This window comes from Amblyomma maculatum, chromosome 8, assembly GCF_055883805.1.
Source record: "Amblyomma maculatum isolate TAMU_Amacu chromosome 8, ASM5588380v1, whole genome shotgun sequence".
Classification (NCBI taxonomy): Eukaryota; Metazoa; Arthropoda; class Arachnida; order Ixodida; family Ixodidae; genus Amblyomma; species Amblyomma maculatum.
Genome location: NC_139351.1, coordinates 88,555,236 through 88,582,299, shown reverse-complemented (window position 1 = coordinate 88,582,299; position 27,064 = coordinate 88,555,236). Strand labels below are relative to the sequence as shown.

General features: G+C 46.3%; 2 protein-coding genes across 2 annotated transcripts; both read left to right on the top strand.

Moving 5' to 3' along the window:
* The first annotated feature begins 8,098 nt into the window (after nucleotides 1-8,098).
* LOC146181728 (uncharacterized) lies at nucleotides 8,099-11,606 on the top strand. The gene has a single exon (XM_084576728.1). It carries the CDS (start codon nucleotides 8,200-8,202, stop codon nucleotides 9,550-9,552), a length of 1,353 nt encoding a protein of 450 aa, XP_084432854.1. The 5' UTR covers nucleotides 8,099-8,199; the 3' UTR covers nucleotides 9,553-11,606.
* An 8,906-nt stretch (nucleotides 11,607-20,512) lies between these two features.
* Nucleotides 20,513-21,969, top strand: LOC146181727 (uncharacterized). Its single transcript, XM_084576729.1, has one exon. It carries the CDS (start codon nucleotides 20,595-20,597, stop codon nucleotides 21,768-21,770), a length of 1,176 nt encoding a protein of 391 aa, XP_084432855.1. The 5' UTR covers nucleotides 20,513-20,594; the 3' UTR covers nucleotides 21,771-21,969.
* The last annotated feature ends 5,095 nt before the right edge of the window (nucleotides 21,970-27,064 follow it).

The window sequence follows — 27,064 nt, the reverse complement described above, 5'->3', positions numbered from 1 at the left end:
CAATTCAGAAAACAAATACCGACAAAGCAGTACAGCACACAGCCACACCAAAATCAAAGGATTGAGACAGGAGGATCTTCAGAATGTCTTGATACCACTTTAGTTGTTGGCGAAAAAATAAGAATCAAGATTTAAACTTCTCAAACTGACATTGTACACAGGGCACCTACAAAGACAAAGGGAATTGAAATGTTATTGTCAGGTCTGTCATACCCGCGATACATTAGTGGTGCGGGCGGAGTCTGACCTTGGACTCCATTTTACCTTGTCAGGTCTGTCAGTCGCTCTTTCCGAAACATGGTGCTTCACGGCGCAAAACAAGACAACGCTAACTGCAGCATATTTCGGCTTAGAAGACACAACCGCAGTATGCGTAAACAACCGCTTATGCGGGGTACTGCTGATATATTGCTGAAAAAGGCCGCCACATAACAGGGAAAAAACACACAAAAAAAGTGGAAATTTTCTGGATCTCACAAGAAAAGGTTCTTGTCCGCCAAACTGAAACATCCTCTGTCGTTCACGTTTAAAGAGAAGACGACCTCATGAAAATTGTATATACTTTGACTCTGTGAATGAACGCTCAAATGTTCTTGGTCAATGAACTAAATAACTTTCATACACAGAGCAATAACCTCGGGCTTCCGCCCCGCCGCGATGGCTCAGTTGTTAGGGCGCTCTATCACTGTTCCCAAGGATGCGGGATCGAATCCCGTCACGGCGGCCGCTTTTCGATGGTGGCAAAAAGCAAGGCGCTGGTGTGCTGTGCGATGTCAGTGCACGTTAGATAACCCCAGGTGGACGGAACCAACTCATACTTATCATTACGCTTGTAACAATCAAGAACTGGAAAACGATTACATGCCAGTTGAAAGATATTTATACTATGAATAGTAGGCTGAAACTGCAGATAAACAAGTCAGTTCCTTACCTTAACGTATTGCAAAACTAAAACACCTGGAGTACAATGCTCAAATATCGCATTAGCAAGTATTGTGACAGTCGCCCGATTTATTTAACAAATAAATCCATGGCTGGTGTTAAAGATTTTATTTGCCCATAAACTTAGAGAGGAAGGCTCATGGGATTAGGTATGCTGGAGCATTTGAGGCACTGATGTGCAACTCAGATCCAACCATCCATATGAAGGAATGATTTAAACGTTGAGCTCGCGTAAAGACAAAAATTTATGATGTGATGGCTCTGAATGTCATACGTTTCTATAGCTTGACGACATCGTGCAAATTTCTAAATTGGGCGCGAATTGCAGAGAGCTTCTCTATATCGTAACCCAGCCCACCCCCAGAGTCGTACATTCATGACGTAATCAACGTGCGAGCTAGCAGCTAGCACAGAACCGGGTTAAGTGGAGAAATATGGGAGAGGCCTTCGCCCTGCAGTGGGTATAATCAGGCTGCTGCTGCTGCTGCTGCTGCTGCTGCTGCTGCTGCTGCTGCTGCTGCTGCTGCTGCTGCTGCTGCTGCTGCTGCTGCTGCTGCTGCTGCCGCCGCCGCCGCCGCCGCCGCCGCCGCCGCCGCCGCCGCCGCCGCCGCCGCCGCCGCCGCCGCCGCCGCCGCCGCCGCCGCCGCCGCCGCCGCTGCTGCTGCTGCTGCTGCTGCTGCTGCTGCTGCTGCTGCTGTTGCTGCTGCTGCTGCTGCTGCTGCTGCTGCTGCTGCTGCTGCTGCTGCTGCTGCTGCTGCTGCTGCAACGTGCGAGGCGAACCTCTTAAGGCGTTAAGGCTCGTGGCAGATGTTAATCCAGTATATGAAGTGGTCCTGCAATGTTCTCTGGCACTTCAGTCCCAAGTGCGACGCCTGTACAGGTTCTCCAACAATTGACGACTACCAATAGTGCTAGCGGTGTGACATGCGTGTTCTTATATACCTGCGAGTACGTGTCACACGCAATAGCACCGCCCTAACCTTCTACAATAGAACCAGTTGCGGCATATCCGCACCCGAGCAACTACTACCTCTGTGTCGAAGCTCGGTGGCCCGAATGTGGGAAACCTTCTACCCAACTTAGTTTCAGTTCGTGAGGATGAAGACCCAACAACATGGGATCCGCAATCCACGGGTGACAGAACACGCTAAATCACCTACCACATCGTAGAAAATCATTAAACTACGCGGCTACGATATGGTGCTTGTATAGATGTAAGAGGGAGTATATGTTGCTTAGTGGTGCAGTGGTACAGCCCGGATGTGGCAGGCGGGAGGCGATGGACTCGAGATATCGTCGTAATCAAGGTCCCCAGCGTATACAGAACACGCGGCCCCCTATATTGACGTTCCCTAAGTATCGTTGACGTCAGCCAGAACAAAGTAAAAGTTGTAGGCAGGAAGGAAAGACCTGCACTTGCGGAGTCTTCAACCTCTTAGTTGTTGGAGTATGTTTGGGTCGTCAGAAGTATGCAGCTGTCACACGGTCTCGCGCCATCACCCTCGCAAAGGCTTCAGGTGCCATCGACAAGCCACGATTCTTTGCTCCATTGCCACCGCGCTAGCACGTCTTCCGCGACAAGAGATGCGGGAGCTAGGCGACTGCCGATCGCCCTTCTGGGGGCTGCAGGGCGTAGCTAGTGTGCGCGTGTGTAAACGTGCCTTTATAAGATTGCATTACTATCAGTGTAAACGTATTTTACAACTTCTGGTGTGTTAAATGGATGCATCTTTTCTTTCTGACTTTATTTTATTGGGAGAGGAGGAGGCGAAATTTGCAGAAGCAGTGCTCTTTATAGCCGGTAGGTTTCTCTGTGTGTTTTTGCTGTTTGTTGACGGCTTTTATTTCTGCGAATTGTAATTCAAATGTCGTCAATCAGGTTTTCCTTTTGCGTCATTTTTATTTTTATTTTCTGTGTTGGTTATCACTCGTCTCTCGCGTTTTTATGTTCTTTTAACTTTTTTTAAAGATCTCATCCCTCGTCCTGTCTCCTTTGTCATCCTGGCACTAACCGATTTCCTGCACTTGTTTCTTCACATTAATCATCGGTATTATTTTTGCGTTTCACCTTTGCGTTTCACCTTACCCCCCCCCCCCCCCACCTTTTTTTTTTTTTTTTGACACGCTCATCGTTTTGTATTAGATTCATCTTTAAATTCGACAATAAAACAACTCTCTGAGAAATAATATGACCTGTTGCCGGCGCCGTCGTGTCCCTTTTTATTTTCTAATTGTCCTTTTTCCTGAAAACAGCGCGAATTGGCTTGTTTAAAAGCCTTGTTCACTGAGCTTGTTAACTGTGCCTATACGATCGAGGGACCTTTGAGCCTCGAGTTCATAGATAGACAGTGCAGCCTCCCACTCCTCAATAGTTGGCACTGCGTTTGGGTCGTCAGGTCGATTGTTTAGACAAGTCCACACCATGTGGAGCAGGTCAGCCTTCTGCCTGCAGAATTTGTGGTCGCATGATCAGGGGTGTATTATGTTTAAACGGACGAGTGAATTGTGGGTCCTTGTCTGCAGGAGTCACCTTCTAGCCTCCTCTACTTTCAAGAACCTCTTAGCTGGGGTCGGGTATTTTCTGGGACACAGCCTACGGTGTTGTAGACTATGCGTATGCCGGGAGGGAGGAGGGGTAAGGTGGAGCGTAGAATGTATGGGTCCACACTTGCACCAAAGAGTCTTCGTACCCTTTGCTAAAAAGTCAAGAAGTCTCGTTGGTCCAAGCTGAATAATGGTGGATATATGCACGTTTGGGTCAGTAGTTGTGATAGTGTTAAGAAAAAGAAATAAAAAACAACGTCAAAATGCACGGTGGCGCCTTCATGCTTTCGCCCTAACGGTATGGCAGCAACCCTAATTGCCGTCCGTTACATTTATTATATTTTCTGCTAATTTGTTTTCTTCTAGAAAAATTATCCAGAAAATTATTGTGCGTCTAATTTTTCACTTGATTAACGTCACCTTAAAAAAAGTACTTCCCTGTTTTTCGCCGAAGTTAACTGTCGGCTTCATAAAATAAATGTCGCTTGAGCGTTCGGTTACAGTTCTTATTGCTTTAAAAGAGTCCATGTTAGGTTCCTTAGGTGTGGAAATGTGATGTATTTTTTTGTTGAACAACTATTAAAGTTGGTACAGGTATTGCGTCGTATTGCGTACGTTTTTAGAGTGACCTTCTATTTAAGCACCTTTGTCAATCAGGATTTGTAATATTCTAAAGTAACCAGCGATTATAGCTTTACAAGCTCTGTGTATTACCAATGGTTTTCTTACCGCAGGCATATGAAAGCTTCGATTTTAGCAAATATAAATATAGCTTGGCTGCTAGATTTAGCTTCCACAGAGCAATTTTTCTTCGGCATGCTGCTGAAGTTCTATTATGGAGTTAATGCATAATCCGCCAGCGTTAGCATATCCAAAGTCCTTGTATTTTAGCACACAAGTGGAACGCTCCTCCAGATCATGCATCACTTTACTTTTTCTTTCTTTAAGTCATTTAGGTCGATGCACTTCAGTGATTACGTATAAACTTACGTCTAAGGCCATTGAGCTCGCAGCAGCTGTTATTTATTCTCCCCAACTACTATCTGCTCAAAAGTGAAATTAAAAGCCGAAGAAAATATTGCTGGAATGTTCAGTAATACGAATTTGCACCTCAGCTGTGGCTTCACATTAAACGAGCTTACATTAACACGACGCCACAAAATATCGCTTGCTGTACAAAATCAAACAATCAGCATTTGTGCTGCTATATCGGTAACTTTTTAGCTCGGAAACTCGTTCTTTTTACCGAGGAGGTGAAATGTTAAGGATCACATTACCCCATAAGAAGTTAGAGGAACAAGCCACTGGTCAATCCAGGAAATTAGAGGTGCTCTCAGAGGAGCCAGGATGCTTTCTAGCCATCTTAGCACGAAGGGTATGACCGCAGAAGCCTCGTAGGTCGGAAGGGTCAGAATGGTCGAAAGATTAGGTGGTTGAGGTAACGCAAGAGCCAAGAAAGAAAAAAAGAAAGAAGAAAATTTGTCGAGTACACTAAAACCACTCTTGCAGCCGTCTAAGAGCATCGCATGTGTCCGCTGAGCCCGCATTCAGGATCAGTTGAGCCCGGGCGGCATGACGTGGGCGCCATGATTTGGCAGTAAACGTAACTTTCTCTGTGTCAGTTGGGTCGTTCTGCGTCAAGCAGATTGAAAACCAAAAACAAAAACGCAGCTTTTCTCCGTGATCCCGTCTCCAAAATAGCGGCTTCTGAAGTCTGTGCAAGTCGCGCACAGCAGCGAGCCTACAGTTTGTGTACTTTCACATTTTTTGCAGCTAGCTTAAAAAAAAAAAAGTAAAGAAATATAAGCTTGCAGCTGGTGCGGAGTTCACAAAAGAAAGGCTAAACACGCACTGCGTTGAAACAGCGCCATTGCAAACGCTGGCTTATTGATGACACTACAGTGTTCATAACACCTTTCACAAGTTGTATAGCTGCAGCAGGATCCGTCCGAATACTTTCGCTGCCATAAGTGTAATGATCTTGACCCGTCATCTGATTCTTTAGTACGGGCAGTAATATCCATCAAGAGCATGCTTTAGAGCAGCGTTATTAGGAGAGTGATGCCTCTCTTTTCATGCTACGCGCATGTTTTTCTTACTACTTGTAGTATCGGACGGGACAGCTGTGACGAAGGGAGTAGAGACTCAATTGAGCCTGACCACGGCCAGAGTGCGACTGGTGTTTACTGCACGAGCGCACGTATTTATATAGGCTTGGGACACGTGACACAAGACAGCCAATAGACAAGTACGCACACACGCAAGCAAGTATACATAGTATGGACAATCGCTACACCGCCAACCTCTGCGAATATCTAAGCGCAACTGGACTTCACTCCTTCTTTTAACTTTCTATCTCCTGCATCCCATTCCCCCTTTCTCAACTTATGCCTTGTGGCAAACTTTTCGAAAAAAAAAAAAGAAGTATATAGCCGATTCATGTAGGCGATACACGAGCAAAAACTCATGACATAACATTACGTTCAGCAGTGTGCAGTCTCCAAACGTGAACAAGGATGTTAATATCTGTGAACGCGAAAGCCAAGTGCGCCAGTGCTTACTTTCGCTCAATTTTGTGCAAAAATCAAAATGAAAAGAGGCGATATCAAACGGTCTCGTAAAGCAGTACCGCTAAATTAGCTGATCTTTTCTCTTTTACACGATACGCACCTCTGTATTCAGGCGACGTACCAGTTAGTTGACCGATACCTCCATACCTCCATACCACAGTTGACCGATACCTCGATAGCTCCATCATCACACGTACGTGGCTTCCTCTGCGATAGCTCCACACGTTTGGTCATAACGTCATTGTTACTGCAGTGACTGGAAATGTGCCGTGTTATATTGTCTATGTTACAAACTAATAAGTCTTTGCTTAATTAACCAGTTCATCAAAGCTCAGAGAGAAAAGTTTTAATAAATTCGTCACTCAGAATAAAACTTTACATGAATGAAGTGAAGTGAGTAACACAAAATGTACCTCTCATTTACGAGTGAACTTTATTTACGTCATTGATTTCTTGAACTCCGTCCGTTGACAAAACATGAGGGCGACGCTATTTTGTCAAAATAAAATTCACTCTTGAGAATGCCAATGTCCGATGACCCTTCTCATTAAATCCGCCCCTGTGCAACGTGTAAGAACGCATGCTTTTGTTGCTTTAGCCAATGAATGCTTCGATTAGCAAAGTAACAAAAATTCGCTTGAAGCGCTCGACGCTCCATTGATCAAAGCCCTCTTCAGCTGCTTCTTGCAAAGGACGTAGAACTCACATGACTGTTCGACATTCTGGCTCCCACTCGCATTTCATTAGAGCCTGCATTTCAAGCGCACAACACCGTGGCGGCGAACAGCAATGTCAGAAACATGGCGATTATGAGACAGTGTGTCCACAGATTCCGCTTTAGCGTGCTGGCGGCGATAACACATTTAATTTAAGGATAGGTAGGAGTCTGGGTGGTTATGCGACATTGCGTTAGAAGAGATATGTATTGCGCAACCTGGCTCATTAACACAGGGCTGTAAACTGTAAACACAAATTATCCTATAAGGGGGTAAAGGGTTGTGAAGTGTCCTTTAGCGCACTCCGTTTTAGGGGCAGGGTAGACTGCCCAAATCACGGGGTAGATTTTCACTACTAATAATGAGGAGTATACTTACTGTTGAAAACGGAAACAATTCTCTCGTCAAGAAATTCAAGAAATGCAAAGTTCTTGTAGTTATGCTGATGGTTTAACCGAAGCTCTATATCTCTACCCTCAGCAATATTGTTGCCGCGTTTAAAAGCCCCTTTAAATTCCTAACTGCATCAAGTAAGCACCCTTTAGGTGGGAACATGTCTCTACTGCCAGCAGTAAGTATCCCGGATATTCAGTTATCGAAATCTATGCCGGTACATTAGTAGCGCATACATTGCCTCTAAAAGAGAGGGCGTTCGAAAGCCGGTTACCCTCTTTTTACTCCGCTCTTGTTTACAGTGCATAGCAACGGATATGGGCTCGGGAAGAAACAGTGCCTGCTCGTCATTTTCTCCTTGCGGCGATGCTGGCGTACTGCGTGCTTAGTGCGGAGTGAAATAGTCGGGCGTAACGAGACCACAATATAGACAGAAACTGAGGAGGACGCATGGTTTTTGAACTATGTCATTAATAATGCATCTGCCCTGTCAAATTAAGCCTCACGGAATACGACCTTTACGATGAGGGCAGAAAACTATATTCATGGGCTGCATGTTTCGACCTTCTTCGCAGGGATCGCTGATACGTGCCTTGCATGGGCATTCGCCGAAACTTTCTTCTGATTCTTTTCTTTTTTTGTCTGCTTTTTTCTTCTTGTCTTCTTTTTATCTGGAGTAAAGATAGCCAGCTGAATAATGAGCCGCTTGCTTTCGTTCGCTTTGACTTTCTCAGTACTTCTTTTCTTTGTTTTGCGAACATCTCGAACAGCTCACCTTTGAAAACAACAGCGATGTATCCGGAGACTCATCTACACTGCAAACATATGCGCCCACATAAAAATAGCAGAAAATTAAAGTATATCAGCGGAAAATAACAGATGTACACATGTACCAAGGCGGCGCTCTTTGACTTGTGTGGAACGTTGAGACTCCCGCTGAGGAGAGCTCAGATGCGTCGCCTACCAGCTGTTCTGAGCCGTGCCCTTTAGCACCCAGCAACGCGCACATTCCGCTCGCCGTCTTAGTCGACATCATGGGTCTCTTGAGCGAAGACAAGGAGCGTAAGCGCAAGCGGCCCTTCTGGGTCAAGTACATCTGCATAGCCGTTTGCTTGGTGGTCCTCGTGCTGCTGGCATTCGCGCTAGCCTACCCTTTACGCGTATTGTTTTCAAACCCGACAAGCGACGCGATCGAAAAGGCGGACGTTAAGAGTAACGAAATCAATGACTCGGCACCCGATGGCTTCCGCGCCAGTAGCGGCGGCTTCAAGAGAGAGCACCGTTCAACCCAAGAGCCTCCTCCGTCGCAGCCTACACCGACGGCGACTACGCGGTTGCCGACGACTCCCGTGCCAACGGTCACTACTCAGTCGCCGCCGACGACTTCGACCGCGGTGACTCCGTCCAGAACAGCGGCCACGGAGTCCTCAACCGGAACGGTCACCAAGACAAGAGGAACCTGGCGCAGACATCCGCGACACGTCACCGTTCCGCCTCCGAATAACCACACGAATGCGAGCGGACACAAGGTGCACGTGTGGGCGAACCGCACGCGTCAGGTGCCGAGCACCATCACGTACGAGGTGTACATGAGGAAGGTGAGCGTGCAAGTGGTCTACGAGTGTCACTGCCCGCGAAGCCGACGCTTCATCTATTCCCAGCTGCTGCCAGTGTACGAGAAACTGCGGGATTACATGCACCTAACACTTCTTCCGTCTAGTCAAGCTAAGAACAAGGCTGTGGGGAACAAGACTGCGGGGAACAAGACCACGGGAAACGAGGCCACGGAAAAGAAGAACTTGGGGAGCACGACTTCGGGGAACAAGACTTCGGGAAATGACTCGGCCACCGACGTGGAGTGTCGGCGCGGCAAGGACGAGTGTCATAGCAACATGGTCCAGACATGCGTCCTCAACCATGTGGAGGAGACGCTTACGGCCGTCAAGATAATAGCGTGCATGTCAAGAAGTCCCGACCCGCATCGCGTCGGGCGCGTCTGCGTCGAGAAGCATGGGCTGCAGTGGACGCTCATAGATGCCTGCGTCACGGACAAAGGCAAGTTGTACATGCTGGAAGTGGGCAAGAAGGCATGGAGCATCACCGGCGGTGTGGGAAATGTGCCGCTTGTGACGGTGCAAGGAGAGATGTCGTACGCGATCCAAGTAGAGGCACAGACGAACCTCCTGGGATTGGTGTGCGACCACATGAAGCAGGACCACAAGGCTTGCGCTGGAAGCCGCAACAAGACGGCAACTTCGTCTTCGAATGAGTCAGGCGAGAACCATACGACTGCACCTCACGTCACAACCACTGCGCCAAAAGCAGCGGCCCCTGACGCGTCCGCGCAGGACGACGACCACAGCGTCACGAGGCGGCGGAGCGTGTGACGAACTACTCGTGTGATACATTTACCAAGTCGGTTGATAATTGTATAGCCTTTAATAACCGGCCTCTTTTCGTTACTAATTTTAGAGTTGGGGTTTTGCTTTCTTCATAATGTTTTAAAAGGGCTTGCTGTTCAGATTGTTTTATTACTGTCCAATTAACGACTTCCATAAACGTCAGCATTTTTGTGAGTGTAGCTAATTGTCTGCATACCCAGACAGTAACTTCTGAAGGAACATTGATTCTGCAAACGTTAAAACTTGTCGCCCCTCCCCCCCCCTCTCCTCCTCTCCCCTGCACCTTTTTTAGCTAAAGTTAGTTGCAAAGATGACGCAGTCGACGAATTAGACCATAACTAACAAAGAGGACATTTCTAAACTTTTAAACCGGTTACTGATTACATAACGAAGAGTTTATAATCTACACTCAAAGGACGAAATCTTGACTCGACTGAAACAATGGCTGTATATATCAAGTAAGTCGAAACACCTTACAGTACAAAACAAGCCTGGAGCAGGATCTCTCATAAAGGTCGTTGTACAGAATACTCTCACAGTATGATCCTTTGCACAGCTCCTATCTGCTTTGTTCGCGAAGACTTGAAAAACATGCCTGCAGCCAAAGAATTGCCGAATGTTTCTACCGTGTGCTACTCTGTAATTATTATATGTAACCCTCGATTGCTTTAAACAGGATTGTACAACAAGCATAGCTGTGTCAGCATTGTGAGAGAGAGAAAAAAAAAGAAGGCATATGCGTGGTCTATGCAGACAAAAATCACAAATTGTCACCCGTACCTTATATTTACCATAATACCAGGAGTATTTTAAGCTTCCTGCTTAATGATGCTGCTGAATTTAGCGGTACGTCTTAGTCAGATTTTATGCAATATACAACCGTTTCAATAGTAACCGAATTCAAAGATTTGTTAACATTTGATGTTTTCATCAGAAGTGCGCCTAAAAACGTTGCTGGGGCTTGCCAAACGTTTGCATATTTTCCCCACGAACCGAGGTAATGAAACAGCCTAGCTGTGAAAGGGCGCAAAAACATAAAAAGTTTATCCCTCGGTTCATGACCAAAAGCAGTGCAGTTGAGGTATTACACAAGCATGCTGACGTGACTGTATGCCGAAACAAAACTGTCTGTATTTTTGTTTTCGCTGCATCCCTTTTCTTATTCTATCATACAGCTGCTTATTTTTATATTGATTTTTATATTTCATGTTTTCTCTTTCTCTTTACTTGTGCCCCGTTGGCAAGACGCGCGATATAGACTTCATAGCCACATGATCGTCTTTCTCTCTCTCTTGGTCTCGAGAAGCTGCACAGTATACGCCGCTGGCGATGCGCGGCAGATGTCGCTCGCAGTGATTGAGGTCGGCGACTTCACACTGGCGACGCCGCACCCTTCGTATTGTGTTTAATAACTGTGGCGAGCCGACACATCGAATATGCAGAGACAACTGCAGACACCTGTATGGTTGTGTATTCTGAATGCAAGAGTTTGGCGACACTGTTCCGAACCCCAGTTTCGCAAGTCTGACATCGCTGCTACTAATATGCTTTATACCATTAGAAGGCGTTTCTCTAATGGCATGCAATGTGATTCATATTAGCAGCTTTTTTTTTTAGCATTGGACATGTGCGAAACAAGCCGCGTGTTCCTGAATCTGTGGTTATATCCAATAATTCGTCCCACTTATTTAGTTTAAAAGGAGTCTACTGCATTATAATAAACGAAATGTAATTCTTCTTACTAAAAATTACAGCCTAATTTCATTATGCAGGTTGTGCAATGACGGTTACACCGAAAAAGAACTGCAGATCACTTTGGAATTCATAATGATGGAATAACTGCATCGTCATGGGCCATGGCTAAGACTTCCTGCTCTGTAATGTTGACACAGTAATTATTTTGTATCTGCCATGTCTACCGTTGCTTGTAGAGATTACCTTTTTAGGGAGGCGTTTGTATCAGAAAGGGAAGGCAGCACAGTGATAAAGCATTGTGATGTATTTGTAGCAAGAAAAATAAAGAAGAAAATTTTAACAAAGTTTTGTATGTTTCATTTGGCTAGATGCTAGGGCTGGCGAACTGCACGCATTTATGAACTACATTTGCCGGTATATAAAGGTCACGTTTGAAGTGATTGAAGAACATGTGTGAACTGACGTTTGCCAGTCTGTACCTGCTACTCAGTACATGCAAACATAATTTTAAGTATTATCTCCCTTTGCATCATTAATTAGTTTGCCTATTGTGGTAGCGACTAAAAGGGACTCATACCACCTTTAGTAGTTATTTGATATTGTGTAACTAGATGGGCCTAGTGCAGTTGTCACGTTCCAACACTACATCTTTATCTGGAAAAAAATATGGAAGCCCTTCATGATATCAGTTGACATTTCATCAGTAACAGAGCAAATACTAGAACATCGCATGAATGTTCTTTTCATTGATACACCTCCCCTTCCCCCCCCCCCCTCCCTCCCCCAGCTACTCTGCCTTATTTTCGATGTTGGCATAGACACTCGCACCCCGAATGTATGTGAAGGGTTAGGAGTGTTAAGGAAGGATAGCCGTTGATGTGTGCTACATCTGCTACGTTGCTTCACTTCGATGTCATTTTCTGTAATTCAATTTTTGCACCACGCGGCCTAACGTCAAGCCTGTCAGTATTTAAACTTAAGTTCGAATCTATATTTTCTCATTGAAGGCATTCAATTCTCACTGTTACTGAGCGAAGAACGGATTTAGTGGAGACATTCGCCCAGTGAGAGCGTGGCGGATGATATGAGGAGTACGGAAGAGGGAAACAGCCCAGCAGGATCCACCTTATTATCCTCCCTCACCCTAAGGTAGGGTGGTGACGGCACGGTAGGGAAGGTGAAGGAATAGGAAAGCGGGAAACGTTTCTATAGAAGAGAGGGAAGAGCGGTGTGCAGGCGTGGAGGGCGAGAGATTAGTCGGTTGAGTAGGTGGCGCGGCAGGAGCGCGTCAGCTGTGGCACAGCACGAAGAATAAGAGCACTGCGGGAGAAAGTAGAGGCTTTTCGTCCTCAGTGCGCATGCGCGTTGGTAGCCCGCGGTAGGCACTAGCGGTATGCGCTCGCGAAGCGAAAACTATATACCAAGGCGCCCCGCATATGATGTGACGACCATTACAGGGTACTCGCATTACGCGGCATAACGACATTTTGCAAGATTTTTTTTTTCTTACAAAAAGATGCAAAGTGGTTACCTGCTTACTGCTTACGCTGTGTTGCTGAAAATACAAACTGGGTGCCGATTTCATGTAATAATTTGGAGTTAGGGTAAAGTGGCAGCACTGACTTATCCTGACAAGGAAAGCTGCGATGAACCCTTTCAGGTGGTTTTGGTTCCCTATTCTCTTTGCTTTCATGGAATAAGAGGTTGTTTTTAAATTATGAATGCAGCAATACGCGCGAAATTTGTACGCTTATTTTGCAATATTTTGAGCCCTAAATATTTTGCAAATGTGTGTGGTTTATCTGCAGTTGAAGTTATTTGCTTGGCGTGAACTTTTCAGCATAGTTTTATTATCATGTGGATGAAGGCCCAGTAAAATATGAGGCCGCTCTCTGCTAATTCTCGCTCATTTCTCAGCCGACCTTGAATGAGGGATGGCGTCGGTACCGAAACGATGGGCTTAAATAAATTTTCGTTAGTGTTACGGTTTCTCGACTATTATGACAGGGAAGCCCGTGAGCCCGTCATCACAGAAAAATCTATATATTACGTAACCTACCATCATACAAGGTCAGCGCTGGTGAAAAACCAGCAGATTGAATTGATAAATTAATAAAAAATAGCAACATAGTAATCAGAAAAAAACAAAAACAAAAAACCTTACATGTGAAATATGTCCCATCAAAGTTCTAAAAGAGGGCCAGAATGTATATCCAATGCAGTTGTTTCATAAAATGTGCACGGACGACGTACATGCATATGTGCATGTAGTTATAAAGCTTTCGGTAATTAAATTTTCCTTCAGGCTTGAGCAGAAGTGAAAAATGTCTTCAAATGACAGTAAATGACAATACTTTTTGCCTTGTAGAATAAATTTAGTTCCTCAAGGTTTAGATTGGTCTATACAATATAACGTCTCAAAGCGATTCAAGCTATGACGTCGCAATGGAGGGCTTTGAAAATTTCGACCGCCCGGGGTCTTTAATAAGCCCTGACATCGCAATGTAGATGGGCGCCTTGTTTTTCACTTCCAGCGGAAACCGGCCTCCATGGCCTGGCAAGGCACTATTGGTTTAAGTATCTTCAATGTGGCTAATTGCTCGCAAAAGTGTAGAATGAAAGGTTTTTGTTCTTTGGCAAGATCTGAAGAGTGCGCAGCTGTTATTTACTCGCACAGACTTGCACGTCCTCCTGTGTGTGCCTGGAAGAGACAACATATGTAACTGTCACTCGGTGTTTTTAAAGTGCTAAGGAAAACGGCGCAGATATAGGCGTTTTATCTATAATGGGCACTCTGATTGCACCTCCATAATTCGTTATGTTTGCAGCAACCCCGCCCGGCATGTTTTGACATTAGAGTTAGCATTGATTTTACAGTAACATGGAACTGGAATGGTTTCCTGAGCTAGTGAAGGATGTGCTCTAATTAGCATGCCCTACGTCATCGTACAGCAGCACATGAGTGTAATAAACAATAAGAGCTAACATGCTTTTATTATTCTGAGGTCTAACATATATTTTATTATTATGAGGTTTACGTTACCAAGTTTTTAGATAATATAGAGGCTGACGTAAACAATATTTTCCGACTGCTGGCGCTCCCCACCGAGCGTTGAAATTATAATGTAGAGCAGAATTATTGTTGACAACTACAGAAGAGTTTACCATGCTCTTCATATGAAACTCTATTTTAAAGGTCGTATATACGTGACGATTTAAGATTTCGTTTCTTTTGCAGAAAATTTGTCTTCTCTTGGAAGTACTTGCGACGTTTCTCGATGTGGACAGTTTTCTTTTTCCCCTTACAAGCTGAAGACCTCGAAAGCTGTTGTCTGAAGCCGCGTAAAAGACGGGGACAAGACGATACAGACACCACGAACGCGTCTTTTCTCTTTCTGTGTTCCGCAGTGTTCCAAACTCGACCGTAAACGAACTAGCGCTGCCTGTTTCGCTTAACCAATTTATATTTCCCGCCAAAGGTTAAAAATTGGGAGGATGCTTAAGGTTCTCCTTAAGATTAGACGCGACAGTGCCCTTAAAACCGTCTTTTCATTCTGCGAATTTTTGATATTTAGAGACTGGCACACAGTTTGGTAAAGAGTTAAACGTCTTTGGATGGTTTGGGTTTTGGAGAAAGAAGGCAGTATGTCTCACTTCTTGGTAGACACCTACACTTACAATGAACGGCATACGATTGGAGCTACATATGTCGTTGCTTCAAATTCCCATCACAAACTACAACTCCAACTTAACTAGCAGGTGAATGCTGAATTGAAAGCGAAATGTTTCGACATTATTCTCAACTCTGCACAATGAACGGTTGCATCACAATTTTGATGCATATTCAAGTGCGTAATTTTTTCTCGACGCGTTTTTTGCAGTACTGGGTTATGGTGACGGTAGTGGCGACGGCAACACGCTGCGCGTACAATATGCGACCATAAATCAAACAGTCATATTGCAACATCTTGGAGGCGAGCGTGACGCATCGTCGCGCCTGCCAATTAACAGAAAGTTGGTATAGTGACTGCGCACTCCGGGAGGTCGGCGCGGCTGGGGTTCATTCCAGTCACCATTGTGCGACGAATAGGGTGGAATTTTCGGCTATAATTAGCAATTTTAAGGCGAAAGCTTTTCTATGCTTATGGTGAAAATATCGCGCCCGCGAGATTCCGCGGGATGTGTCCGCCAGAAGTCACAATATATGTTCTGTCGTCGACATTATTTTCCCGTTTGAGTAGTTAGGCCTAGTCCTCGTAAAACGCTCCGTAGGGCCAAGTGTAAGTCAGTTCAGCACCGCATGTCGATGAGAGGAGTCCTGAGATGCCAATGTCGCCGACGACGAAACCAAAGAAAAGGAGGAAAGAAATAAATAAAATTATAACTAGTACACAAACATGCAATGTAGAGGTAGAAGAAAAGATGGAGAAAAGGCTTTCGCCATTAAGCTCTTAAGCAAAGCTAAGTGCAATACTGTAGCTTTTTAGTTTCGGTGGGGCAAATAGTAGAGAGTTTTAGTTTACCGTGCATGTTAAACTAAAACTCCGCGATCCGCTACCGTGATCCGTCACCGCGTGTTCCACTGCGCATGCCCAGATCCTCTTGGCACCGATAGATGGCGCCACATACCGAATGTCGGCACATAGACCTGCCGCGTCGGGGCCAATCAGCTTGTGCGCTCCGTCCACGGGTGGTAGAGGGTCACCGTGGCGGATCGCGGAACACGGTAAACTCTCTAGTAACAGATAAGTCGGTCCAGGTCTGTGCTTGACTGAGCATTTTATGTGAGATGCCAGCGGGCATGGGTGGTTCATCCATGCCGTCAGAGGTGCCGTAGCTCAGACGTAGCTCCATCATCACACGTGGCTTCTTCTGTGCTGTTCAGAGAAGTGTCGCCGTGAGCATAAAAACGGAAAATGCGCAAGTTTCTATGCTCCTTTTCTGCGTCTCAAACATGGCGCCCTCTGACCTCCGAGCAGGCCACGTAGTAACAGCAGAAATGTTAGCAATCCATGTATGAATCTTCGTCCTCTGACCGCCTAACAGCGCACACTACAAATATAGCGTTAAGCCTGCAGCTGGCAGCGCTCAGAAAGAAAAGCCTTCGTTTCGTAGCGGCGCGTTCTTTGGTGTATTATACACATGAGGAAACTATAGCAGAGAACGAACAATAACCTACTAAGGTCGCCCGCTTGCACTGAAACCTGTCACCGTCACTTAGCTTTTCCGTAGGTGGCAACTTGACCCGTCATCTATCTCTCGTGCTGTCAGTAGTCGCATTGCAGGATAATAATTTAGTGTGGTCCTCTAAGGAGATACTTAGAACAAAGAAATGCCTGTTTTCTCATCCCACGCATGCTTTTAAAGTTGCGCGTAAAAATGTACGGCAGCGAATGTGGTTCTTCCGAAGGAAGACTGCCGCTTTTTGAAGACTATCGCTTGCTTTCGTTACTGCCCCATAATATTTTTTTTTTAAATCCACATCCAATACGGCGCACAACATACTACCTCGCAACTTCCTACTCGCCGAGCACGTTTCAAATGGCAAAATTTGAAATTTCGCTTAGAAACGATCAACACCCTCATCTGATTAATGCGTCTTTTAGCTGCTTCATGCAGATTCAGAGCTCCGAAGTGCCAAAGCATGCATTACATTACTACTTTCTGACTCATACTTGCATCTCATTACAGCTTGTATCCAAGCGTGAAGACCTAGGCTGCGAACATCAAGGACACAAACATAGTTTTTGCGCCAAGCATGATTATTGGGCGTTCATATGAGCAAAATTACGAATGGCGGTGCACTTGGCGAGTCAGTATTGATTCATTATTACCGACCGCTAATAACATACTGGGATTTTGCAAGGAACAGATTGCAGTTGCTTGTTTTCGTATCTTAGTTTCATGCCTGTTTTGTTTATTCCATCGAGCAGTACTGAATATAAACGGGTTTAATGCATGGTGACATGCGTACACAGCCAGTAGCCGCAAAACCATGGAGGAAGAAAAGGTTTACTTAGTACGTGGTGCAATTTTTAAAAATATGAAATGTCTTCAGCTCATATTCTCATTGCTTAAGTGAACGGTGCTCCCAAACCGTGTGGACGCCGGATGAAACTAAAGCTAATTGAAGCCGACCGAAATTCTCTGTCGAAATCGTTTTCAGCTTAGCCGCCCCCTTCCACTCTTTAGGACTTTAAACCCTACAAACATAACCAAACCAACCTTACTTGATCGCCGTTCGAATCAACGGCATTAAAATTACAAAATTTTTGTTTTTAGACTCCAGAGACCACTCTTCTATGCCCCATTGCCGTCTATCGCTGTGTGTTTTATAAATGATACACGACAGGTGCTAACGGCTTTGCCGTCATCGCATCATCATGTACCTGTTCGTTCTGCGTGTTCGAAGGCCCGGCAGCAGCGGCGGTGCACCCGTGCCAGTGCTTTAGGGAGCAGGTTGAGCCTAAGAATAGGAAGTCCCCTGTCGAAAGGTGTCCTGCGTCGTCTTTTCTAGTCCCCGAGTTTCTCACGTTATTCGATGCGATGGAAGGTTAGTGCAACCGCACATAAGCGGCGTTTACATGGACCCGATAGGGGCTGTTTGAGTTGAGTTATATGTCAAAAACCGGTTCAGAGTTCATGTAAACGCTGCCGGGTCGGGTCGAGGGGCGAGTCCAGTCAACTCCGGCCCGGTGGGTGGGTTGACTCGACTTGACCCCGCTGCAAGAAGCATGTAAAAGCGGTCGAGTTGAGCCATATCACAGTTGGAGAGAGGAAAAGTGCAGAAAACGCTAGAGATGCGCGAAAAAAACAACAACCGGAATCGGGTACCGTCTGCTAGTTCTTCGCCTCGACGCGAGGTGGCGCCGTAATCGCTGCTCATCGGGTGGGGTTCATGTCAACTCGGTCGGGTCAAGTCTACTCAACTCGACTCCTCAACTCGACCCCAGCTCTCGGGTCCATGTAAACAGGCTTATAGAAGTGAAAAGGTGCCCGAACGCGCCGTTACGGTCGAAGAAGAGCTAATCAACTTTATGGCACGTCAAGCAGCGAAAGCTACAAATGACCCAGAGTGGAGCTTTCTGGCTCAAGAAAATATAAGTGGCCGAACGCGACTACACGTAAAGCATCGAAAGCGCCGAGGCATGCCGAAAGTGCCCTCCACGCGAAGGTGAGAGGCTGATTGTGGCACCTCTTCAAGGCGCGAAAGTGGCCAGTGCGACCAACTGAGCGCTTTACTCAGCTCAATTGTAGCGTCCTTCCATGCCGCCAAGGGGCTGGTTGATAATCGTGAGCGACAACCACCATCTGAGTCATGCAATGTCTTTCCTTGGTCAGATATTTAGGGGAATCCCCCAAGGTGGAGTAGATTTGTAATACGGGAGAAATTATTAATTGACATCCACCCAAGCCCAGCCGCACGGCTACAAAGGAAAGCTATACAGCTTTTTCTGAAACTTCGTAATTAAAAACAATTCGCCCTGACCCGGGGATTGAACCCGGGACCACCACCTTTTCGGGGCAGTCGCTCTACCAACTGAGCATGGACCCAACAGGAGCGGGTTGAGTTGAGTTATCGGGTCCACAACCGGTTACAGGGCTCATGTAAACGCTTTCGGGTCGAGAAGTCGAGGGGTCAGAGACGAATCCAATCCGGCGCGAGGGGTGGGTTGTCTCGACTCGACTCCGCTGCAGGAAGCATGACGCATGCTCAGTTGGTAGAGCGACTGCTCTGGAAAGGCAGTGGTCCCGGCTTCGATCTCCGGACCAGGACGAATTTTTCTTTAACTACGAAGTTTCCGAGAAAGCTGTATAGCTTTCCTTTGTAGCCGTATAGCTGCGCTTGGGTGGATGTCTGTGAATAATTACTCCCTTATTACGAATTTACCCCACCTTGGGGGATTACAATAAATATCCGAACAACACCATTCCCACTTCGAGTTATTGATTAATTCGCTCTCGCCCTACCATCTGATCTGCTGACCGTCCTGGTTAGCTCAATTGGTAGAGCGACTGCCCCGGAAAGGCGGTGTTCCCGGGATCGATCCCCTGATCAGGAAGAATCTTCCTTTAATTGAAGTTTCTGGGAAAACTGTATAGCTTTCCTCTGTAGCTGTATGACTCGCCTTGGGTGGATGTCAATGAGTAATTACTCCCTTATTACAATGTCTCCTTCAATGAATTTCGCGCTTGCATCTACTAACGAAATCGAGGTCACTGTCGTGCTGTTAAATAATTAGTCGTCGACCTCTTTTTGATTACTGATGGCTACTATGAAACCTTGTATATCACGTTCATTATCAGTGAAACATATACAGGACACCAGATAAGCTGATTGTATCTGCATTGAAATCGCTGTCGATAGTCGATACCGCTACTGAAAAAATTTCTTCGAATGGCTCTGGGACTCACCGCACACAGCGCAACAACCAGGAACTATGGTATAGTTCTTTCTGTACCGCGAGCTTTCTTACCGTGCCATAATGATAAATCAACTTGATCCCTCTTTCATGCAAACCAAAATCCCGGCGCCTTTCCCATCAAACTGATCTTGAACCCAGCTGCGTTAAACGCTTCAAATTATTTCATCTTGCTTCACTACACACATGATATTTAGGTTTTAGTTTGTTTCCTTCACGTTTAACACTTTTTACATTTTTCATACTTGCTTCCTTGCATATGTGATACCTTGTTATTTTTAGTCCATTTCCGTTACAAGAAGTCGGCACTTTTTTAAGCGAGTACTTAAATGAGCCGTTCTAGGGTAAGCGATATTTTCACGCACTTCATTTCATACTTCATTTCATACTTCATTTCATACTTCATTTCATAGAACTGCACTGCATTTTAGCCTTCATTATAGACTGAAATCCAGGGTAAAGGCTGATGTGCGCTTCAGCGGTTCATGCGCAGAAACGTTTTGCTAAGCCACGCAGCACAAACTCCGCCCGAGTACGTCGGTCGAAACATTATACTGTATTTCGTTTTGCATTTTCTGCGCGGTAATGAAGTCAGACTGCTAAATGAGCCGCTTATTTTCGACACAACGCTGCTACTAAAGTTTTTTTTTTCATCTGCGAAAAGCTTTGAGCGCACGACCTACAAGGATAGCGAGACATATGCGGCATCTGTGAAAGCTCGTTTGCAATAGACGCTCGCGCAAAAGTTGCGACAGATTTATCTAATTGGCTTAAAGGAAGCGGCGAGTACCACGTGAGCACGCGTCCAAAGACGGCGCCCACTGGCTTTTTCTGCTCGCTTGGATACAGCTGAAGAGAGCTTTGATTCATCGCCTACCAGCTGGTCTGGAGCCGCGCCCTTTAGCCTGCATGCCACGCGCACAATCCGGGGGGGGGGGTATCGCAGTCGACATCATGGTTGCCGCGGCTGAAACCGAGCAGCGCAATAAGAAGCGACCGTTCGTGGTCAAGTACGTCTGCGTAGCAGTTTGTTTGGTGGTTCTTGTGATACTGGCATTCGCAATGGCTTACCCTCTGGGCTATCTGTATGCAAAACCAGCGGCAGTGGGCAACGCTACCGAAAATGGTGATGTAGAGTGCAACACAACCGGTGACTTGGCTCCGGATGACTTGAAATCTACACCACTGCAGGCTACACCATCACCGATGACTCAGAAGCCAACGGCCATTGCTCAATCGAATGTGGCTCCTACCAAGGTGATCACGACTACACCAGCGACCAAGGCGACTTCTAAATCGGCAAACAGAACTGGAGTGAATGGACTGCGACGCCCGAAACACGTCAACGGTCCATCTTCGACCAACGACAGGAAACCCAGCGACGAAGAACAGGAACTGCTCGAACACCATGAATCCAGCAGCAGCAAGGAAGACGTGTCCGGTAAAAAAATAACCCTGCAACTGGTCTACGACTGCTACTGTCCACGTAGCCGCCAATTCATTGTCTCCCAGCTGCTACCAGTGTACGAAAAGCTTCGGGACCACCTGAACCTCACCTTGATTCCGTCCAGCGGAGTAAGAAACGAGACCGCGGGGAACAAATCGTCTACCGATGTCGAATGTAAAGCCAGCAGCAAAGAGTGCCACAGCAGTATGCTGGAGACTTGCGTCATGACGCACACTAACGAGACGCTGACGGCCGTGAAGGTCATCGCGTGCATGTCCAGCAGTGTCGACCCTCTTGGAGTTGGACGCACCTGCGTCGAAGAGTACGGGGTCGAGTGGGATATGGTGCAGCTGTGCGTTACCGAAAGGGGGAAGCTGTACATGCTAGAATTGAGCCAGAAAGTATGGCGCATCACCGGTGGTGTGGGTCGAATGCCGTTGTTGTCCCTCCAAGGCAAGACGACGCACGTTGTTGAAGTTGAAGCGGAGACGAACCTGCTGGAGCTAGTGTGTGACCATATGAACCACGGTCATGAGGCCTGCCCTAGAAGCCGAAACGGGACGGCTATTTCTACGCCGGGCGATGGCCCCAGAAAGGAGACCGTGAAGAAAGATGATGCGACGATAGGACGCCCTTGATGGACGTTTACCAAGTCTGTTGAGAAGCAGGTTGTTACAGCCGACACATTTGTGTTTCGCCTTTATTTCCTTGATTTTAACTGGTCCCTTAAAATAAATGTTTCGTTCTTTTTAGCTCACTTCATCGACAGGTGTTTAACACCAGAGGTTTAATAAGCGTAGCAGTTTATCTGGAAACCCACGTAGTCATATACTTAGCGTTCTGTGACCTTCAGAATCTCTCAGTGACACAATCAGTTCACCCGGGGTGGCCTGCTAGACTGAGTCAACGCAGTCTACAGTTCGACATTGTTCCCCGTAACTCCAGTAAGTGCACGAACAGCGAACGTTTCTGAACTGTTCTAGTGGTGGCTTACAAGTATACGTCCAATAACATATTATATAATGCCTTAAACTCGATTCAGACCACCGGATTGCGGATTGACCATGCCGATCGCAACCGCGCGTGACGTAAATGTCATTACATTGTGCCATTGGAGGTCACTCAAAGGAGTGGTTTGCATCACATGCTAGCGGTCCGCGATCCGGTCCATCCAAACCAACCTTAAATTAAGCATAGACATAAACGGTTATAGTACATGTTGCTAGCTTTGCTGCATACCTGTTCATTCAATAAGTTGAGAAATAACCCACGAGACTCAAGTATAATGTACTACCGGAACTCGCAATGTTTACGTTTGCTACCTAGCAGTGTTTAGGTTTTCTACATGTCAGTGAAGGAACTTCAGTAGTGCAATTTCCTTTATGTTAAGTGGTTTGTTATTTTACTCCGGAAGAAGCTTTTTAATCAATTTTTTTTAGACTACAGGTTTGTGAAAGTTCAGCATTTTCTTACGCACAAATAAAAATAGTAAAATTTGTTCTGCGTTCGTTTTGTCTTCGTTGTTTATTGCCACCGATACAACTGGAGTCTCAAGTAAGGTCTTTCAACCAAGTGTACATTGAGTAAGATGGAGTCCAAAGACAGACTCCTCCCGCACCACTAATGTATCGCGGGTGACCAAGTGGTACAGTTAGTATGTTTGAGTCCATAGACAGATTCCTCCCGTACTATATTTACACAGATGGTAGGATACGCTGGAGATTAGCACACCACAGCGGACAGACCCAGCTTCCTCGTCCTCTTCTCCTTATTCCGCCAAACCTCATCTTTCTTCAATAAGGACCGCGGGAAGTGCGTGACACTTCCCCCTTCGCAGACGATGCCCGCCGGGCGAGTCAAGGTTCGTCACGTTGATAGAAGGGCTTCATGCGGGTCGCGTGGACTACTTGAGTCTTCCGAGAACGACGTCCTTGGGTGGTCACGCGAGAGACTACAAAGTTTACTGCGCTGAGGCGTTCCAATACAACGAAAGGGCCAGTATAGTGGTGCAACAGTTTCTGGCACAAGCCGCGCTTACGCAACGGCGTCCAAAGCCACACCAAGTCACCAGGGACATAATTAACATCTTGATGACGCTTGTCGTAGCGTTGCTTGTAGCGTTCCTGGGAGGCTAGAGTGCGAAGTCTAGCGAGTCAACGAGCTTCTTCAGCCAAAGAGAGAGTATGCGCTAGTGAAGTTTCAGCAGGGAGTGAGAAAGGCAGAAACGTGTCCAAAGTGCTTCGTGGAGGTCGTGGATAGAGAAGAAAAAACGGACTGTAGCCTGTCGTTTCGTGCTTAGCAGTGTTAAATGCATATGTTATAAACGGAAGGACTTCATCCCAGTTTTTGTGGCGGGAGTCGACATACATTGCGAGCATGTTGCTAAGCGTCCGATTGGTGCGTTCGGTAAGACCGTTTGTTTGTGGGTGGTAAGGAGTTGAATGGCGAAAATGGGATGAGCAGAGGCGAAGAAGTTCACGCGCTTCCCGCGGTCCTTATTGAAGGAAGATGAGGTTTGGCGGAATAAGGAGAAGAGGACGAGGAAGCTGGGTCTGTCCGCTGTGGTGTGCTAATCTCCAGCGTATCCTACCATCTGTGTAAATAAACGTCGTAACAAGTGTGGTGGAGTTTGCGGGCTACAGATCACCACGGAACCTCTCCTACTTCGCCGGAGCAGAAGAATAGCTGGGCAAACAGCTGGAAGTGCGTGACAATATGTATAACGGGCAGAGAAAGTTCCGAAATTGTAGATATAAATGAACAGGTCCATTCGGACAAAAGGTTTTGATTGGAAGTTATTAAATGAAAGGGGGAATGCTACTAAAGCGACCCACAGCCGAGGAAGCGGGCCCGGGGAGACACCACGTACCTCCCCTGGGAAGTAGCGTATGGGATAGGTTGTAGGTGAAGGGGAAGTAGGAATGAGGATAGGGTTATGGGAAGTTGGAGGGGAATGTGGGCAGCGTAGGATTTTGACTGACAGACAATTTGAGTCGAGTTCCAAGTGGTACAGTCAACATTTTATTTTGCGCAAGTAAGTGTCGGAAGTGAGAAAAAATGAACAAATGATAAAAGTATGAATTTGCATTTTCAGCCGCCATTTGGGTCTGTCAGATGCGCACTTTCTGTAGTTGAAGTTGTGGGCGATTCCTCTGCCCGAGGGATGCGCACGACAAACACACAGTGGGCCGTATAACAAACATCTTTAATCTCATAGGGGTCGTCGAAGGCGGTGCTAGGTCGTCGTCCGGGGTGCTGCAGCCTGCGGGTCGCCTTCCGTGGAGAAGCGCCAGGCGCGAAGCAGGAGCGAAGCAGGAACGAAAAGCAGGAGCGAAGAGAGCGAGACGGCGGCGCGTGCCTTCTTTTATAGCCCCCTCGCGGGGGACCGGTTATCCCCGAACGAGCGGGGAGAGGGAAACAGGCAGCGCGCAGGGAGCATTGGGAAGTGGCGCGGCCTTCGAATGCGCGGCGCGCCACGGTCCCTACAAAGTGAGTTATGGTATGAAACTCAATTCCAGGCTGATTACACGAGGTTTTAATGATTTTCCTTCTTGCAATCTAAGAAGGCACAAAATTAGGTGATTATCTTGCATGCCAGTGAAGAGAAGCCGATCCACATCTAATAGGCGAGACCCACATTTAAGAGTGCGCTTGTGCCATTCGGTAACAACAGGCAAGACACTGTTAGTGCGGTACCAGAAGGTAAAAGCAAATTTGATATTTATTTATTTTAGGCTTATGGGTTTTAACGTCCCAAAGTGAGTCAGGTTGTTTCGACCACTTAGTTTTAAAGAGAACAGGAACACGCGTTGTTTGCGCTGCAAAAAAAAAAACCTCTCATACACCACAATAGGAATAATGCTCTAACTGCACCATGTCATGCGCAGTGTGATATCATCACATTATCGCCAAAGGCTTTTGGTGGTAACAAACGGATTACTTCTGTTGAAGCATGATATCCGCTGAAAGCGCCACGATGCCGAAGTGCCTATGGAAAATGGTTGGCGAGCTATCCGTCAGTCGCACACTTCAAAGGCGAAGTGTTCTTGCCTTCGTCACAGCATTGCCGATTTTGTGCTCGACGCCGCGAAGCTTGGCTGAAACGCGAAAGGTCAGACTAACTGCCGTCGGAACGAACAGAATAATTAGTCTCGCTCTCGTGTCTGTCGCGTCAAGTGATGTATGGGTGTTTGCAAGCATCACATCGGGGGGCCACTTTGTGGAATGGCACGAAACAAATATCGAGACAATCTGCGGCGGATGATTAAGATCAGAGAAAGAATGAGCGAAAACGGGAATTATTTTATTTTGCACTGCTCATTATGATATATTGGATCCCTGTAGTTATTGGTAATTTAGACCTTAATTAGCCAATAATGTGACAATTGAGCGAGGCTTGCAAATAACGTTATAATGATAGCTTGGTGAAGGGAATTAGTTTAACCCGTAACCTTCTGGAAATAAATTTATTCATCATCTTCGCCATGATTCGTCAATTGCCTTGCTGGGAAAAATAAATGACTTAAAGGTATGGTGTACACGTTATGAAAGGATTTTCACAGCTCTGGCTTAATAGATAACAAAGCGTTCTTCGTTGAGTTTTCACATTTCAAAAATAAAATTGTAGATGTTCAACTATCCTTTAACCAAGCTTTACGAGCATCACTCATCGGACGCAGCCGCTGTCGCTGCTGTCGATTCGATCTTGGATCGGTCTTGCGCTTGCTAAGCTTCTCGTAAACGGGCTATTCTGGATGCTCGTTTTTCGATGGTATCGGCAGCTTGTCTGGCACGGCTGCGGTCTCTGTGTTTAGCGAGATGGCATATGTGTATACGTATTTAAAACCTAGGTTAAATGAAGGAGTTACGCAGATGGACCATCATGAAGACGATGATGCTTACTACACATCACGAGAGTGTGCTGCAGTTTTACACGAGGCGTGATCGGCTGCGGCGATAGCATAGCACTCTTGACGAAGATGAGAATGTTTGCTGCACAACGCGAGAGTTCAAGGCCAAATGTTTTGAGCCAGGTGACCTTGAAGGTTGGCATGGAAGCAGTAGAAATTACGCGCTAAAAAAAGATACTATATTATATACACAAGAGGCACAGTAATGAGGTGCATGCGCCTAAGTCTGCTTTAGTTTCGGTCGATAGGTGTAACCGGGGAGAAATGAAAGTGCCGTACTCTTTCTCACAGTTCAACGGCACGGGAGTAACTTGTACAGATGCCATTATAGCCATTAAGGACCGCAATCTTCCCTGCCCACTGTATTCATACGCGATGAATGCGCGTGCCCAGTTCATGCGAGAGTGTGATCGAGCGCAAAAAAAAAAAGAACGATGAATCAGCTTTAGTTTGAATGGAATCAGCTTTAGTTCGAATGAGGTATGATATACGAAATCGCTTAAATAATTCAAGAAAAAAAGCCTTGAAGTACATGACCAGCATTCTCTAGCATTATTTTTCGCTAATTTTTCTCGCATGTGTTTTCTGACAAAAACAAATCGGCTGCTATGGTAACCGGTGCCATTCTTCTGGGCCCTGTGCACACCTCGTATCTTCAACCCCAGGTTGGGCAGGCTAGATGCAACACGGCCAAGCATGTATGGTGAGAATCCATCGAAGTCTATATTGTATTCTAGGGGGCCATAAAACTTGGCGCAGCGTCCGGAATTAGGTGACCATGACCACCAGTATTAGGCTACGCTGGGATTTAGGGACGTATAGTCGAGGCCTGTTGACCTCTTACTCACTGAGGGAGTTCGGGTATAGCATATCTAACTGCGTGGTTTAACCGTATCATGTTTCAACAGCATAGTACTATAACAATAGTAGGGGTACTATATTAAGAGGCAATATCTAGAGTAAAGGGTCATCCATTATTAAGGCGGACACGCGAGCTCGTGACTGGTGTACCCAAAGCGCCA

Bases quoted from the DNA above. Each gene is read 5' to 3' on its own strand.
- LOC146181728 (XM_084576728.1), top strand. From the start codon at position 8,200: ATGGGTCTCTTGAGCGAAGACAAGGAGCGTAAGCGCAAGCGGCCCTTC.
- LOC146181727 (XM_084576729.1), top strand. From the start codon at position 20,595: ATGCCACGCGCACAATCCGGGGGGGGGGGTATCGCAGTCGACATCATG.